General features: G+C 40.8%; 2 protein-coding genes across 2 annotated transcripts; both read left to right on the top strand.

Annotated features, from left to right (window-relative positions):
* The first annotated feature begins 1,625 nt into the window (after positions 1–1,625).
* On the top strand, positions 1,626–13,352 carry LOC102411023 (olfactory receptor 7A17-like). Its single transcript, XM_025294164.3, has 3 exons — positions 1,626–2,079; positions 2,365–2,550; positions 13,129–13,352. Exons 1-3 carry the CDS (start codon positions 1,626–1,628, stop codon positions 13,350–13,352), a joined length of 864 nt encoding a protein of 287 aa, XP_025149949.3.
* Positions 13,353–15,484: 2,132 nt separating this feature from the next.
* Positions 15,485–16,432, top strand: LOC102410689 (olfactory receptor 7A5-like). Its single transcript, XM_006073520.4, has one exon. The coding sequence runs from the start codon at positions 15,485–15,487 to the stop codon at positions 16,430–16,432; it is 948 nt and encodes a 315-aa protein (XP_006073582.4).
* The last annotated feature ends 1,118 nt before the right edge of the window (positions 16,433–17,550 follow it).

The following is a 17,550-nucleotide window of genomic DNA, read 5'->3' as shown; positions in this document are numbered from 1 at the left end:
TCCCTGAATCAAGAAGATCCCCTGGAGAAGGAAATGGCAACCCACTCCAGTATTATTGCCTGGAAAATTCCATGAATGGAGGAGCCTGGTGGGCTACAGTCCATGGGGTAGCAAAGAGTTGGACACGACTGAGAGACTTCACTTCACTTTATTTACTTTGCCCATTTTTCTATTGGGGTAGTCAAATATTTCAAGTTTCATTCATTATAAAAGTATAACTGTTCTGTCAAGATAAACATGTATTTTTCTTTTTGAAAATTATTTTTCCTGGGCATCAAGTAGAGATAACTAGAATTGGAATGTTGCCAAACAAAGGAAGGTTTAATTCATCATGTAGTCTCAGGGACTATTAGAGCTTGTTAAATCTTTTACCCCCTAATGTCTATTTCATTTCCCTCTCTTCTCTCTCCCTCCGCCTCTCTTTCACACATGCACATACTTTTTATATTTCTTTAAATACAAAGCTGAAAGTGATCATAAAAATTAACCCCAAGTTTATTGGCCTATGGGCAGTCTGTGAACTGGAATTTCTGGGTACCATTTATACATTCTGTAGGATAAAGATGATCTGACATGGTCAGCTTGAGTTATAATGGTATATGGTGTGAGGAGGGTGGTTCTGGGTGAGAAATGTGTGGTAGGAACATATCCCAGGAGGACATGGTGTGAGAGTGTGTGTGAGCTTGTGCCTTGAGAGCAGTTCTTAAAGCATAGGCACTTGGACTCATATAATAAGGTGCCCTATATCACGGACCCCAGACCTCAGTCAGCAGAAGGTACTAAGGATGAGAGATGCTTTAATTCACAGGATGCTTTTGCAACTAAATTCATAAAGTGCAAAGAACAAGCATTTTCCTTAGGTCTTTTGTAGTGGCCATTCCCTCGCCAGGCACATATTTCTCTTGATATCATACTACATCCTTCTCTCCCTTTCTTGAGCTCTCTGTTCAACTCTCACCTTGTTTGCTGGCCTTACCTGAACACTCAGTACATGGAAATACCTCCTACTACTCTCTTTTATATCTAGCTTTGTTTTCTTCATACCAACTGTTATTACTTGACATATTATATTTACACATCATCTTTCACCACCACTGGATTGTGAACACTTTTGTTTTTCAGCACCGTATATTTGTTTGGAGGGACTGGACAGGTGGCTCAGTGGTAGAGAATCTATCTGGCAATGCAGGAGAGGCGGGTTCAAACCCTGGATTGAGAAGATCACTCGGAGAAGGAAATGGCTACCCATTGCAGTATTCTTGCCTGGGAAATCCCATGGACAGAGGTGCTTTGCAGGCTACATACAGTCCGGGGAGTCTCAAAAGTGCCAGATCCGGATTAGCGACTAAACAATATGTGCTTTGAACATGGTTGACACTCAATATATATTCTTCAACTGTATGAAAGTATTTCTCATTACAACTGTAGAATGCATGATTTCTTTGGGAATATGCTGAGAAGAGGTAAAAAATTCCCAGGTAGAGATGAAATAGAACTTTTCTAAACACAAGATACTAAAATGAATTTATTGAGAGAAAAATAGAAATTACATTATGTGAGTTATCCCAATTTGTGTGAAAATTACTCATCTTATTTTCGTTTTTCCTGGTAGTCACTTCCACCACATGGAACCAGGTAACAATACACAATTTTCTGAATTTTTTCTTCTGGGATTCTCAGAAGATCCAAAATTGCAGCCCCTCATCTATGGGCTTTTCCTCTTCATATATCTGATCGCTGTGTTTGGAAACCTGCTCATCATCCTGGTCACCATCTCTGACTCCCACCTTCACACTCCCATGTACTTCTTCCTCTCCAATTTGTCCTTTGTAGACATCTGCCTCACCTCCACCACCATCCCAAAGATGCTGCACAATATTGAGAACCAAAGCAAAGTTATAACCTATGAAGGCTGCATCGTCCAGGTGTATTTTTACATATTCCTTGCAGGAGTAGATGACTTCCTCCTGACAGTGATGGCCTATGACCGCTTTGTGGCCATATGCCAGCCCCTGCACTACACAATCATCATGAACCCTCGGCTCTGTGGACTGCTGGTATTGGTGCCCTGGATGGTGAGTGCTGTGCATTCCTTGTTACAAAGTTTAATGGCTTTGCAGCTGACCTTCTGTACAAAGGTGGAAATTCCCCAATTTTTTTGTGAACTTAATCAGATGCTCCAACTTGCCTGTTCTAACACCTTTCTTAATGACATGGTGATGTATTTGGCATCAGTGCTACTAGCTGGTGGGCCGCTTGCTGGTATCCTTTACTCTTACTCTAAGATAGTCTCTTCCATACGAAGAATCTTATCGACTCAGGGAAAGTTTAAAGCATTTTCCACTTGTGCATCTCATCTCTCAGTTGTCTTATTATTTTATTCTACAAGTCTTGGAGTGTACCTTAGCTCTGCTGCTACACACAGCTCACACTCAAGTGCAACAGCCTCCGTGATGTTCACTGTGGTCACACCCATGCTGAACCCATTCATCTACAGTCTGAGGAACAAAGACATAAAGAGAGCTCTGAAGAGAGTCTATGGAATAGTAGGTATAAAAATACCAATTGTCCTGGGGCAGATGAAGTGCCCTTGACTGCATTGCTCAGAGCCTGTGAATCCGTAATTGTGAGACTTTCCTCAGTGTGGAATAAAATTTGCTCCTTCTACTTAATTCCTTGGATATCCATTTCTATAAAAATTCAACTTTTCCATACAATATCAGTTACTCGCTTTATTAAAATTTCTTTTCACATTATCATTTAGGTGTGTTTTTTTAAAGTTGTGCTTCTTTCTACTTAAAAATTTTCCAAACTTTAGATATGAGATATTTGGGCATTTCTATTTTTTATGGAGTGACATGAGGAATAATACTTTCTTAAATGACAAATGTCATCCTGAGTAATTTTTGCCTTGCTTTCTGGAAAAAAAAATTCGTGAGATATATTACTCATATGAAAAAGTGTACAAGTGAAATCCAGGGCAATTTATATAATTTTATAAAAGGGTTGACTGACTCAGAGGGTGTGGAGCTACGGATAAGGAAAGTTGATTGCAATGTTACAGGCAGATTTTCAACTGCACAAGGTGTCATTGCTTCCAAATTCTGTATTATTCAAGGGTCAAATCTTTCTATATGTATAGTATGTGTATATACCTCATGATCAAAGATGACTCACTAGAGAGCTTGACTGCCTCTCCAGTCATGTGGTTCAGGTCACAATAAGTGCAAACATGTTTGCCAATATCCCGCTTACCTGGGAGGAAACTGCAATGGAATAAACTTTTTAATATAATTATCTGTAATACAATTAAAAAACAGAGTAGTGAATGCAATCTTTAAAGATCAGAATAAATTCATAGAGTGAGATTATTGGAGTTGATCTCAGTTCTATACCGTTTTTTATTTTATTCAGTTACTTGTTGCTGCATAACCACTTATCCTAACAGTAACTGTTCTAATATGATGTCTTTATTATCAAATGAGATTTAATATTAAGGAGGTGTTCTGATCTCTGCTGGATTTCTCATGAGTCTATGTTCTCAGTAATTCTATATGTTGGAACTCTAAAGCTCATCCATGAGGTTGTATGGAGCCATGTACCAATTATTTCTTCACTAATATATGATAGTCTACTCCATTTATTTGTGTATTTTAATCTTATGCTTATGCATGTGTCCTCTGTGGTGTCTGATCTTTGTGAACCCATGGACTGTAGCTCACCAGGCTCCTCTGTCCATGGGATTCTCCAGGCAAGAATACTGGAGTGGGTTGCCATTTCCGCCTTCTGTGGATTTTCTTGACCCTGGAATCGAACCTGCATCTCCTGCATCTGCTGCATTGGCAGGTGAATTCTTAACCACTGTGCCACCTGGGAAGGGAGAAGGCAAGGGCACCCCATTCCAGTACTCTTGCCTGGAAAATTCCATGGGCGGAGGAGCCTTGTAAGCTGCAGTCCATGGGGTCGCGAAAGAGTCAGACACAACTGAGCGACTTCACTTTCACTTTTCACTTTCATGCCTTGGAGAAGGAAATGGCAACCCACTCCAGTGTTCTTGCCTGGAGAATCTCAGGGACAGGGGAGCCTGGTGGTCTGCCATCTATGGGGTCGCACAGAGTCAGACACAACTGAAGCTACTTAGCAGCAGCAGCAGCACCTGGGAAACCACAATTTTAACCTTATAGCTTGTAGGGAAAAGCCTATCATTGGTGACATCAGTATTATGGTGGCAGAAGACACTCTCTTTGTTGCTCCCCTCAATCTACAACTTAGATAACATCATGCATAACTAAAGATTTTTTTTTCCCTATCCAACATGTTGGGACACCAGAGATACACACAGTTGTACAACTGAAGGTGAGTGGATTTTTCACATGCAGGAGGTGGAGCCAGGGGAACAGCAGAGTTGGTGATGCTGATCCCACCCCATGGCTGAGGCAGCTGGGCCTGCAGCCTCAGAGCACCTGGGAGTCCCACTTGGGGTGGTGCATGTAACCCTGGCCTCCTGGATGCAGCAGCACCTGCAGCCCCAGGGAACCAGGCATCGGTGGGGGTGGGGGCACAAGCAAGGTCACCCTGCATGTGGCAAGAGCACCTAACACTCTGGGATCCCCCAATAAAGATGCCAGCCACATCAGGGACACTGACAACACCAGGTCACCAGTGATGCTGGAGGCACAAACATTGATGGCAAGGACAACGACAATGCCTCTGGAAGAGGCCATGAAATGCAAAAAATGTAGTTCCTCAAATATAGCCAGGAGCAGCTCATGTGAAAGAAAGCAAAATCTTGTGCCACAAAGCCACTTAATTGAAAAACACAGAAGGACCTCTGTTAGCAATCTGTTGAATTGTTAGAATCAAAGTATACAAGGAATTACCTACATAAGAACACTGTTTGCTCCTTCAAATGAATGGACAGAGGAGCAACCCACTGGGCATCATGAAAAACCACAGTAACATGGAATCACAAAAAGAAAATAACAGTTCTCCATGAACTAATTTAACATCCTGTAAGACTGTGATCGATGATGAAAGTGAAAGAGGAGAGTCAAAAAGTTGGCTTAAAGCTCAACATTCAGAAAACTGAAGATCATGGCATCTGGTCCCATCACTTCATGGGAAATAGATGGGGAAACAGTGTGTTACTTTATTTTGGGGGGCTCCAAAATCACTGCAGATGGTGACTGCAGCCATGAAATTAAAAGACACTTACTCCTTGGAAGGAAAGCTATGACCAATCTAGATAGCATATTCAAAAGCAAAGATATTACTTTGCCAACAAAGGTCCATCTAGTCAAGGCTATGGTTTTTCCAGTGGTCACGTATGGATGTGAGAGTTGGACTGTGAAGAAAGCTGAGCGCCGAAGAATTGATGCTTTTGAACTGTGGTGTTGGAGAAGACTCTTGAGAGTCCCTTGGTCTTCAAGGAGATCCAACCAGTCCGTTCTAAAGCAGATCAGCCCTAGGTGTTATTTGGAAGGAATGATGCTAAAGCTGAAACTCCAGTACTTTGGCCACCTCATGCAAAGAGTTGACTCATTGGAAAAGACTCTGATGCTGGGAGGGATTGGGGGCAGGAGGAAAAGGGGATGACAGAGGATGGGATAGCTGTATGGCATCACTGACTCGATGGATGTGAGTTTGAATGAACTTCGGGAGTTGGTGATGGACAGGGAGGCCTAGCGTGCTGCAATCATGGGGTTGCAAATATTTGGACACAACTGAGTGAGTGAACTGAACTGGACTGAATTGAAAATTGTGATCAAGCAAGTGGAGAATTCAAGATAGTGTCATGAAGAAGCTCAACAAGCTACAAGAAAACTCACAAAGACACATCAGTTAGCTGAGGAATAAAAATAATGAACATAAAGAACAGTTTCCAAAATGATGAAAGCTCTTAAAAATAAGTAACCAGAAATTCTGGAGCTAAAGAACTCAGTAAATGAGATGAAGGATGAATTGCAAAGCACTGGAAGTGGAGACCATATGGTGTAGAGAGATAGTGAGTTAAAAGGTAGAATGATTCAGGTAGATGTGAGGACAGAACTAATTATATATATATATATATATATATATTTTTTTATACATTAAAATATATATATATTTTAATTAATATATTATCTGAGAAACTTCTGACTCTACTAGAACAGGTAAGAAGGATACTGGGTGTCTCAAAAGCAGAAGTGAGGGAGAAAGGAACAGAGAGATTATGTATAGAAATAATAGCTGAGAATTTTCCAAGTCTGGGGCAAGATCCGAAAGCACACATCTACAGAGGAATAATAGAACACATAAATGTTTCAATGCAAAAAACCTTCTCCAACACACACGTATTAAAACTGTGAAAAGTCAATGAACGAAAAGACTTCCCTGGTGGTGCAGTAAACAAGAATCTGCCTGCCAAGGCGGGAATAGGCACTGGGGGTGATGCCTGCTCTGGAAAGATTTCACACGCCACAAAGTCATTAAGAAGGGGCACCACAACTACTGAGCCTGTACTGTACAGCCTGTGCTCTGCAGCAAGAGAGGTCACCACGGTGAAGAGTAGTGCCCCCCGACCTCCACAACGAGAGAAAACCCCCGCAAAGCAAGGAAGACTCGGTGCAGTCAGAAATACAGCAAATAAATAAAGAAAAATTTTTTTAAAAGTCAGTGATAGAATGCTGTTTTTATATACTAATATCTCTCCTTCTATATATATATATATATATATATATATATGACAATCAACAAGGACCTAGGGGGTTAAATACAGGGAAATAAACTCAATATCTTATAATAATCTATACTGGAAAAAGAATCTAAAAAAGTGATGGAATTCCAGTTGAGCTATTCCAAATCCTGAAAGATGATGCTGTGAAAGTGCTGCACTCAATATGCCAGCAAATTTGGAAAACTCAGCAGTGGCCACAGGACTGGAAAAGGTCAGTTTTCATTCCAATCCCATAGAAAAGCAATGCCAAAGAATGCTCAAACTACCGCACAATTGCACTCATCTCACACGCTAGTAAAGTAATGCTCAAAATTCTCCAAGCCAGGCTTCAGCAATATGTGAACCGTGAACGTCCTGATGTTCAAGTTGGTTTTAGAAAAGGCAGAGGAACCAGAGATCAAATTGCCAACATCCGCTGGATCATGGAAAAAGCAAGAGAGTTCCAGAAAAACATCTATTTCTGCTTTATTGACTATGCCAAAGCCTTTGACTATGTGGATCACAGTAAACTGTGGAAAATTCTGAAAGAGATGGGAATACCAGACCACCTGATCTGCCTCTTGAGAAATTTGTATGCAGGTCAGGAAGCAACAGTTAGAACTGGACATGGAACAACAGACTGGTTCCAAATACGAAAAGGAGTTCGTCAAGGCTGTATATTGTCACCCTGTTTATTTAACTTATATGCAGAGTACTTCATGAGAAACGCTGGACTAGAAGAAACACAAGCTGGAATCAAGATTGCGGGGAGAAATATCAATAACCTCAGATATGCAGATGACACCACCCTTATGGCAGAAAGTGAAGAGGAACTCAAAAGCCTCTTGATGAAAGTGAAAGTGGAGAGTCAAAAAGTTGGCTTGAAGCTCAACATTCAGAAAATGAAGATCATGGCATCCAGTCCCACCATTTCATGGGAAATAGATGGCTAAACAGTGGAAATAGTGTCAGACTTTATTTTTCTGGGCTCCAAAATCACTACAGATGGTGACTGCAGCCATGAAATTAAAAGACACTTACTCCTTGGAAGGAAAGTTATGAGCAACCTAGATAGCATATTCAAAAGCAGAGACATTACTTTGCCAACAAAGGTCCGGCTAGTCAAGGCTATGGTTTTTCCAGTGGTCATGTATGGATGTGAGAGTTGGACTGTGAAGAAGGCTGAGTGCCAAAGAATTGATGCTTTTAAACTGTGGTGTTGGAGAAGACTCTTGAGAGTCCCTTGGACTGCAAGGAGATCCAACCAGTCCATTCTGAAGGAAATCAGCCCTGGGATTTCTTTGAAGGAATGATGCTGAAGCTGAATCTCCAGTACTTTGGCCACCTCATGCGAAGAGTTGACTCATTGGAAAAGACTCTGATGCTGAGAGTGATTGGGGGCAGGAGGAGAAGCGGACAACAGAGGATGAGATGGCTGGATGGCATCACTGACTTGATGGACGTGAGTCTGAGTGAACTCGGGAGTTGGTGATGCATAGGGAGGCCTGGTGTGCTGCGATTCATGGGGTCACACAGAGTCGGACACGACTGAGCGACTGATCTGATATGATCTGATATATATATATATATATATATATATATATATATATAAGTTACTTCAGTTGTGTCCAACTCTGTGTGACCCCAGAGATGACAGCCCACCTGGCTCCCCCGTCCCTGGGATTCTCCAGACAGGAACACTGGATTGGGCTGCCATTTCCTTCTCCAATACATGAAAGTGAAAAGTGAAAGTGAAGTCACTTAGTCGCATCCCACTCTTTGCGACTCCATGGACTGTAGCCTACCACGCTCCTGCGTCCATGGGATTTCCCAGGCAAGAGTACTGGAGTTGGGTGCCATTGCCTTCTCTGATATATATAATTTTCTCTATACCTGGAACTAATATGACATTGTAAATCAATTGCATTTCAATAAAAGGTATTAAAAAGAAAGAATATTAAAGGTATCCAGAAAAAAAGTGAGCACCCTGCAAAGATACCTGCATTGGGTTATCAACAAATTTCTTAGCACAGAATCCATAGTCCAAGAGAGAATGGAATATCATTCTCAAACTATTGTGATATAAAAACTGCTAGCCAAGAATCCTCCATCCAGCAAAGGTATCCTTCAGATATGAAGAAGAAATAAAGGCTCTCCCAAATAAAGAAAAGGTGAGGGAGTTCAACACCCAGAACCATCATATAAGCAAAGTTGAAGTGCTCTCTTCTACTTCAAATGAGAAGGCAAAAGTACCAAAAAAAAAAAAAAAATCAAGTTGATAAGCAAAAACAGAAAACTTAAACTATATATCAGACTAAGTCAACTTAATTAAAAAAAATAAATAAACAACCATATTAAAAATGGGTAGAGGACCCTCAATAGACATTTTCCCCCAAGGAAGATATACAAATGGCCAACAGACACATGAAAAGAGGCTTAACATCATTAATCTTCAAAGAAACAGAGACCAAAATTGCAATGAGGTACACTTTCCACAGTAAGAATGGCTATTATCAAAGAAACAAAAAGCAACAAGTTGATGAGGACCACATAAGACCAGGAAATGATACATGAATTTCAAAATTTCTTCTTCTGCAATTATCAGAGAAACCAGAACTGCAGCACTTTATATTTGCACATTTTCTCTCCATGTACCAGATCACTGTGCTTAGAAACCTGCTTATTATCCTAGCCACCATCTCTGACTTCACACACCCATGTAATTTTTCTTTTCCAATCTGTTCCTTTAAGGTATATTTCACATTCATCACCATCCCAAAGAAGGCAAAGCCATAACCTATGAATATACTTTTACCTACTCTTTGTAGATTTAGGCAGCATTGTACTGACCACAAAGACCTATGACCACTTCATGGCCATCTTTCAAACTCTTCACTATCCTGTCACCATGAACACCACCACCCCCTGCCCCACCCCACCCCCCAGCACACACACTTGTGGATTGCTGGTTCTGGGGTTTGGTACATGAATGCCCTACATTCTTTGTTACAAAGATTAACAGTGTTGCAACTTTCCTTCTGTACCTTCTTGGAATTCTGTACTTTTCCTGTAAAAGCAAATAAGAGATCCAAATAGTCAATTGTGACACCTTTCTTAATGACATGATGATGTAATTTGAAACTGTTATATTTCAGGTTGGTAATGGACTGGTTCCAAACTGGGAAAGGAGTATGTCAAGGCTGTATATTGTCACTCTTCTTATTTAACTTATATGCAGAGAAATGCTGTGTTGGATGAAGCACAAGCTGGAATCAAGATTGCCAGGAGAAATAGTAATAACCTTAGATATGCAGATGACACCACCCTTATGGCAGAAAGTGAAGAGGAACTAGAGCCTCTTGATGAAAGTAAAAGAGGAGAGTCAAAAAGCATTCTTAAAACTCAACATTCAAAAAACTAAGATCATGGCATCTGGTTCCATCACTTCAAGGGAAAGAGATGGGGAAACAACAGAAACAGTGAGAGTCTTCATTTTCTTAGGTTCCAAAATCACTGCAGATGGTGACTGCAGTCATGAAATTAAAAGACACTTGCTCTTTGGAAGAAAAGCTCTGACAAACCTCGACAGTGTATTAAAAAGCAGGGACCTTGCCAAAGAAAGTCCATCTAGTTAAAGCTATGGTTTTTCCAGTAGTCATGTGTGAATGTGAGAGTTGGAACACCAAGAAGTCTGTGCATCAAAGAATTGATACTCCTGAACTGTGGTGTTGGAGAAGACTCTTGAGAGTCGCTTGGACTGCAAGGAGATCAAATGAGTCAATCCTAAAGGAAACCAATCCTGAATATTTACTGGAAGTACTGATGCTGAAGTTCAAGCTCCAATATTTTGGCCACCTGATGAGAAGAGCTGACTTGTTAAAAAAAGACCCTGATCCTGGGAAAGATTGAAGGCAAGAGGAGAAGGGGACAACAGAGGATGAGATGGCTGGATGGCATCACCGACTAGATGGACATGAGTTTGAGCAAGCTCCAGGATATGGTGAGGGACAGGGAACCCTGGCATGCTGCAATCCATGCTGTCACAAAGAGTCAGATACAACTGAGTGACTGAACAACAAATTTCTTACCTGGGGTCCTTTACTCTAAGATAGTTTCCTCTCTATCTGGAATACCATCAGCTTGGGGGAAGTGCCAAGTGCTTTCCACCTGTGCATCTCACTTCTCACTTATATCCTTGTTTCATTGCATGGGCTTTGGGTATACCTCAGCCCTGTGGCTACTCATGCCCTTCTGCTTAGAGTCAAGTGCAATCACCTCGGTGATGTACACTGTGATCACACCTATCCTGAGCCCCTTCATCTATAGTCTAAGGTACAAAGACATACACAGGGCTCTGAAAGATTATTAGGAGTGGCAAGTATCAAAGTACCACCAGTGGTAGTGTTAAAGATGTTCCCTTCTTTTCAGGGTGTAAAGAATTTGAACTGGAATCTGATATTGCAGCTCAAATGATCAGAAACACAGCCCGTGGATGACTAGAGACCTGAGGAATCCGAATAAACATTTGAACCGCAGACCTTGGTGATTTGTATGAACAAATTGTATGAACAGTGAATTATAGATATTCTTGTCTGGAATAGGATTTCTCTCATTCTTATGCTGCCTTGGACAGGAGAATTATTTGTATTGGGTGCTGTTCTGTGGTTTATATGAGATTAGTAGCATTCCTTCAGATATTTCCAAGTATCTCCAGTGTCAAAATCATGTCTGGTTGAGAATCACTGGGACAGAGTTCCAGAACTAAGAGACCTCAATCCAGACTCCTGCCCTTACTTGGGTTGTACTTTTAAGTAGAATATTAAATCCTTCTGAGTTCCAATCTGACAACAGAGAATGGAGTTCAAAAAAGTGCTACCTCAGAAACACACTATTTAAAAAATTAAATTTGATAATCACTATAACATGCTAAGATAGTTTAATGGTCATGTGTTAGTCACTCAGTTGTGTCCAACTGCTTATGACCCCATGAACTGTAGCCTGCCAGGCTCTTCCATCCATGGGATACTCAAGGGAAGAATACTGGAGTGGGTTGCTATTTCCTCCTCCAGGGAATCTTCCCAACCCAAGGATCAAACCTGCATCTCTCACATCTCCTGCATTTGCAGGCATATTCTTAACCACTGAGCTACCTGGGAAGCCTGGTTTATGGTCGTATTAATATAATATTGGGCTTCTCTGATAATTCAGTAAAGAATCTGCCTGCAACACAGGAGACCCTGGTTCAATTCCTGTGTCAGGAAGATCCATTGCATAAGGCATAGGCTACCCACTCCAGTATTCCTGGGCTTCCCTTCTGGCTCAGCCGGTAAATAATCTGCCTGCAATGTGGGAGACCTGTGTTTGATCCCTAGGTTGGGAAGATCCCCTGGAGAAGGGAATGGTTACCCACTCCAGGATTCTTGCCTGGAGAATTTCATGGACTGTATAGTCCATGTGGGGCAAAGGGTCAGACACGACTGAGTGATTTTCACTTATCATATCAACATATAAATATTTTTCTTATAGTTATAAACATTTTATAATGAGAAACTAAAGGGAAGCTGTTGACTTCTGATATAACTGAGAAACTTGTAATTGGCTTGGAAAAACTAGTATGAATCCAGGGAGAATAATACCCACACTTTTATATTGAAGGAGCAAAGTTATCCCCAGTTCTGAAGAGGGAAATAGTAGTTTTATAGATTTCCATCGTTTTTTTTTTTTTGTTTTTGTTTTTGTTTTTTTCTCTCTCTACCACAGATCAAAGCTTTGGAGACCATAGGGTCCTCGTCAAGACAAATCTTCAGTGTTATAGTTTAAAAAGAATTAGATCTCAGGGATGTGATGAGGTTCTGGGAGCCTTAGTGCTTTGAAATCAGAAGAATTAATGGGGAAGGAATGATAAAAACTGAATCACCCAACCTATAATGCAATCACCTAGTAACAGAGAATCAAGAGAAAAATAATTGCATTATGTCCAGCCCAATGTCCCCAAGGGGAATCATGTACTTTGAGGCTGGAGTAACAAAAGGAAAATATTCCCAATTAGCTGACATGTATGCATGCTTGCTAAGTCCCTTCAGTCCTGTCCAACTCTTTGAGACCCCATGGACTATAGCCCTCTAGGCAACTCTGTCCATGGGATTCTCCAGGCAAGAACACTGGAGTGGGTTGCCATGCAGTCCTCCAGGGGATTTTCCTGACCCAGGGATCAAGCCCCCATCTCCTGCGACTCCTGCACTGCAGGTGGATTCTTCATCACTGAGCCACCAGAGAAGCCCTGTGAGCTGACACAAGAAGCTGGAAATTTCTCCTTTGCTGCAGCCCCTGAGCCTGTGCCGCTTTGGTTGCTGAGGACCTAGTCCTTAATTTAGATTCCTGAATCTGTCTGGGAGCCAGTGCTTGATTTTATCCCTTCCTGTTGTCTTGTTTAGGTACAAAAATTTGGTCTGCATCAATAATTCAGAAAGGAACTTGGACTTCTACAGGGAAAGCCTTCTCTCTCAATCTGCAGGCAGGTGAGAGCTCCATAATTCACACATTTCAGGAGAAGGTCAGAGAGGATGGAATCCAGGAACATGTACCTGATGTCACTGAGGACCAATCTAGCATAGTCCAGAGGCCAGAGGTCACTGCAGTTATTTTCCAGCTTTCCTAATACTAGTGTATCTATTTAGGTCAAAAAATAAAGTGAAGCCTTCACTCGTCAATGTTGACAAATGGTAATAGAGGAAGTTCAGTTAGAAGGAATGGTGGTGGTGGTTTACTTGCTAAGTTGCATCTGATCCTTTTGCGACCACATGGACTGTAGCCCACCTGGCTCCTCTGTCCATGGAATTTCTCATGCTAAAATACTGGAGTGGGTTGCAATTTCCTTCTCTAGGGATCTTCCTGACCAAGGGACTGAACCTTGGCCTCCTGGATTGCAGGCGGATTTTTTACTTAAGAGCCACCAAGGCAGCCCCATGAGAAGGAATGGGAGGCATAAAAGGCTTCCAGTAAAAGTAGACAATAAGTCTAATAATCTTATTTATGAACTGAAGTAAACAAATAGGAAAACTCCTCAGGAAAAAGAAGTATTCTGCTTCTTCATATAAAATATATCCAACTGTTGTTGTATTTCATTTATTTTTTATTTTGAATTGGTAGTTTATGTTCCATTTGCTTATTCTCTTGAGATATTTAAACTGTAAGATATATCACATCATGAATATATCCCTGTTTATGTCCTTGGAAAAATATATTCTTCTTTATTATTATTTCTTGGGCATCAAGGTGATACCACTGGAATTGGAATATTGATGAAGCAAGGAAACATTTCTTTGTTGCATCGTCTCAGGGGTCATTTGAGTTTATTAGATATTTTCCCTCTTAATTTGCCTATGTCCATTTCATTTCTCTTTTTATTTCTCTCTCATGCTTTTCACTCTTCTCTAAATATCGAGAAGAAATGGGCCGTACCAACAATTTATTGTTCTATAGGAAGTTTATAAACTGGAATTTGGGGGTTGGATGTGTAGGGAGATAGGAGGAAGTTTCAGAAGGTAGGGGATATATGTATGCCTATGGCTGATTCATGTTGAGGTTTGACAGAAAACAACAAAATTCTGTAAAGCTATTATGCTTCAATTAAAAAACACATAAATTTTTTAAAATCCTGGAACTTCTGGGTAAAAGTTATACATTCTTTTGGAGAATAATAATTTGATCTGATAAGCTATAAATTTTATTTTATTTTTTAACTTTACAATATTGTATTGGTTTTGCCATGTGTTAACCATTCATGGCCTAATGAGGGTGGATCTGGGTGACCAGTTTATGATAGTAACACAAGCCAGAAACATCGTGTGTGTGTGTGTGTGTGTGTGTGTGTGTGTGTGTGTGTGTTTGCCTGTGCCTTGTGAAGAGAGACCAGTGCTTAAAGCAGAGGCATCTGTACTCATATGTTAAGATGACTTATAATACAGAGGTCAGAAGTTGGTCAATAGATGGAACTAAGTAGGGAAACTGACATAATTCACAGGATGGTTTCAAACTACATTCATAAAGTGCAAGGAAACACATGGAAGGAGGGATTCTCTATGTGCTGAAGGTTCAGCTGTAGCAGGGAGGCCACCTTTTTCCTCAGCATCCTGACAACATCTCTAATCACTCCCCGTCCTACTTATTCCTTCGCCCCACTGGCTTCCTTGTTTGCACTTGAACATGTGGAACAAGCATCTTTGTCAGGTTCTTAGCAGTGGCAGCTCCCTTTGCCAGGCACACACTTCTTCTGACATCACAAAGGCTTCTTCTCTCTCTTCAGGAATCTTCAAACATCACCTAGTTTGAAGCTCTTCCCTGAACGATCAGGACAAAATAACACCTCCTACCACTCTCTCCTTTATACCTGGTTTTGGTTTCTTCAGAGCATCTGTGATATTCTGACATATTCTATCCTGTTTTATTTGAATATCCTCATTCACCATCCTTGGTTGGGAGAGATTTATTTTTCATCACTTTCTACTGGGTCAGCACTAAATATGTATTTCTCAAATAAATGAAGAAATACCTCATTAGAACTCTAGAATATATGAGCTCTTTGCCAATGTGATGAGAATGGGACCAAAAATCTTTGTCAGAGATGAAATGGAGTATACTTTGGAAGAGAACTTTTCTATAAATAAGGTATTAAGTTCAATTACTTGAGGGCTAAATAGAAATTGCAGTATTTCAGCTATGTGAATTATGCCAGTTTGTGTGCAAACTAGTCATGTTGTTTTTCTTTTTCCTGGTAGTCACCTCCACCCCATGAAACCAGGGAATAGTACACGAATTTCAGAATTTCTTCTTCTGGGACTTTCAGAAGAACAAGAACTGCAGCCTCTCATATGTGGGCTCTTCCTCTCCATGTACCTAATCACTGTGTTTGGAAACCTGCTCATCATTCTGGCCATCAGCTCAGACTACCACCTCCACACCCCCATGTATTTCTTCCTCTCCAACCTGTCCTTTGTAGACCTCTGTTTCACCTCCACCACCATCCCTAAGATGCTGTGGAATATCCAGAACAAGAACAAAGGTATCACCTATGAAGGCTGCATCACCCAGATGTATTTTTACATACTCTTTGCAGGATTAGATGACATTCTCCTAAGTGTGATGGCCTATGATCGGTATGTGGCCATCTGCCACCCCCTGCACTACATGGTCATCATGAGCCCTCGGCTCTGTGGACTGCTGATTCTGATATCCTGGGTGCTGATTGCCTTGTATTCCTTGCTACACAGCGTAATGGTGCTGCGATTGTCCTTCTGTCCTGTTGTGCAAATCCCCCACTTTTTCTGTGAACTCAGTCAGGTGGTACAACTTGCCAGTTCTGACAACTTTCTTAATAACATAGTGATGTATTTTTCAGCTGTCCTGATGGGTGCTGGTCCTTTTGCTGGTATCCTTTACTCATATTCTAAAATAGTTTCCTGCATATGTAAACTCACATCAGCTCAGGGGAAGTATAAAGCATTTTCCACCTGTGTGTCCCACCTCTCAGTTGTCTTCCTATTTTATTTTACAGCCTTAGGAGTGTTCCTTAGCTCTGCTGGTACCCACACCTCACATTCAAGTACAGTCGCCTCGGTGATGTACACTGTGGTCACACCCATGCTGAACCCTTTCATCTACAGTCTGAGAAACCGAGATATAAAAGAGGGTCTAAAGAGATTGTATTTCATGCCATGTATAAAAGACCAATTACTCTAGTGCTCTGGATTGCATAACTCAAAGTATCAAACCAGAACTTTTTCTTTGATCAATGTGAAATAAAAATTTCTTCTTCCACTTATTTTTTGGGATTTCCATTTTTTTTCTTTGAATTCAGTATCTTCATACAATATTAGGAACTCTCTTGTTAAGCTTTATTCTCAGTCTTTTTTTAAACTATGTAAATGGTTTTTATTCTTTAATAGAAATTTATATATTTTAACTGGAGGTTAATTGCTTTAGAATATTGTACTGGTTTTGCCATAAATCAACATGAATCCACCACAGGTATACAAGTGTTCCCCATCCTGATCCTTCCCCACCTCACTCCCGTACCATCCCTCTGGGTCATCCCAGTGCACTAGCCCCAAGCATCCAGTATCATGCATCGAACCTGGACTGGCGATTCATTTCATATATGATATTATACATGTTTCAATGCCATTCTCCCTAATCATCCCACCATCTCCCTCTCCCACAGACTCCAAAAGACTATTCATACATCTGCCTCTCTTTTTCTGTCTCGCATACCGGGTTATCGTTACCATCTTTTAAAATTCCATATATTTGTGTTAGTATACTGTATTGGTGTTTTACTTTCTGTTCACTCTGTATAATAGGCTCCAGTTTCATCCACCTAGTTAGAACTGATTCAAATGTATTATTTTTAATGGCTGAGTAATACTTCATTGTGTATATGTACCACAGCTTTCTTATCCATTCATCTGTTGATGGACATCTAGGTTGAATCCATGTCCTGGCTATTATAAACAGTGCTGTGATGAACACTGGGGTACACGTGTATCTTTCAGTTCTGGTTTCCTCGGTGTGTAGGCCCCGCAGTGGGATTGCTGGGTTATAAGGCAGTTCTATTTCCAGTTTTTTAAGGAATCTCCACACTGTTCTCCACAGTGGATGTACTAGTTGTATTCCCACCAACAGTGTAAGAGTGTCCCTTTTATCCACACCCTCTCCAGCATTTATTGCTTGTAGACTTTTGGATCACAGCCATTCTGACTGGCGTGAAATGGTACCTCATAGTGGTTTTGATTTGCATTTCTCTGATAATGAGTGATGTTGAGCATCTTTTCATATGTTTGTTAGCCATTTGTATGTCT

This window comes from Bubalus bubalis, chromosome 9 (genome assembly GCF_019923935.1).
Source record: "Bubalus bubalis isolate 160015118507 breed Murrah chromosome 9, NDDB_SH_1, whole genome shotgun sequence".
Taxonomy (NCBI): Eukaryota; Metazoa; Chordata; class Mammalia; order Artiodactyla; family Bovidae; genus Bubalus; species Bubalus bubalis.
The sequence above is the reverse complement of the archived record's forward strand: the minus strand, read 5'-3'. Positions and strand labels throughout refer to the sequence as shown.

What these genes read in the sequence shown, in the direction of transcription:
- LOC102410689 (XM_006073520.4), top strand. Translation starts at nt 15,485, where the DNA reads ATGAAACCAGGGAATAGTACACGAATTTCAGAATTTCTTCTTCTGGGA.
- LOC102411023 (XM_025294164.3), top strand. Translation starts at nt 1,626, where the DNA reads ATGGAACCAGGTAACAATACACAATTTTCTGAATTTTTTCTTCTGGGA. An exon ending in ATTGGTGCCCTGGATGGTGA is followed by an intron (nt 2,080 to 2,364) that starts GTGCTGTGCATT and finishes CTCATCTCTCAG; the next exon opens with TTGTCTTATTATTTTATTCT. An exon ending in GAGAGTCTATGGAATAGTAG is followed by an intron (nt 2,551 to 13,128) that starts GTATAAAAATAC and finishes TGTCTTGTTTAG; the next exon opens with GTACAAAAATTTGGTCTGCA.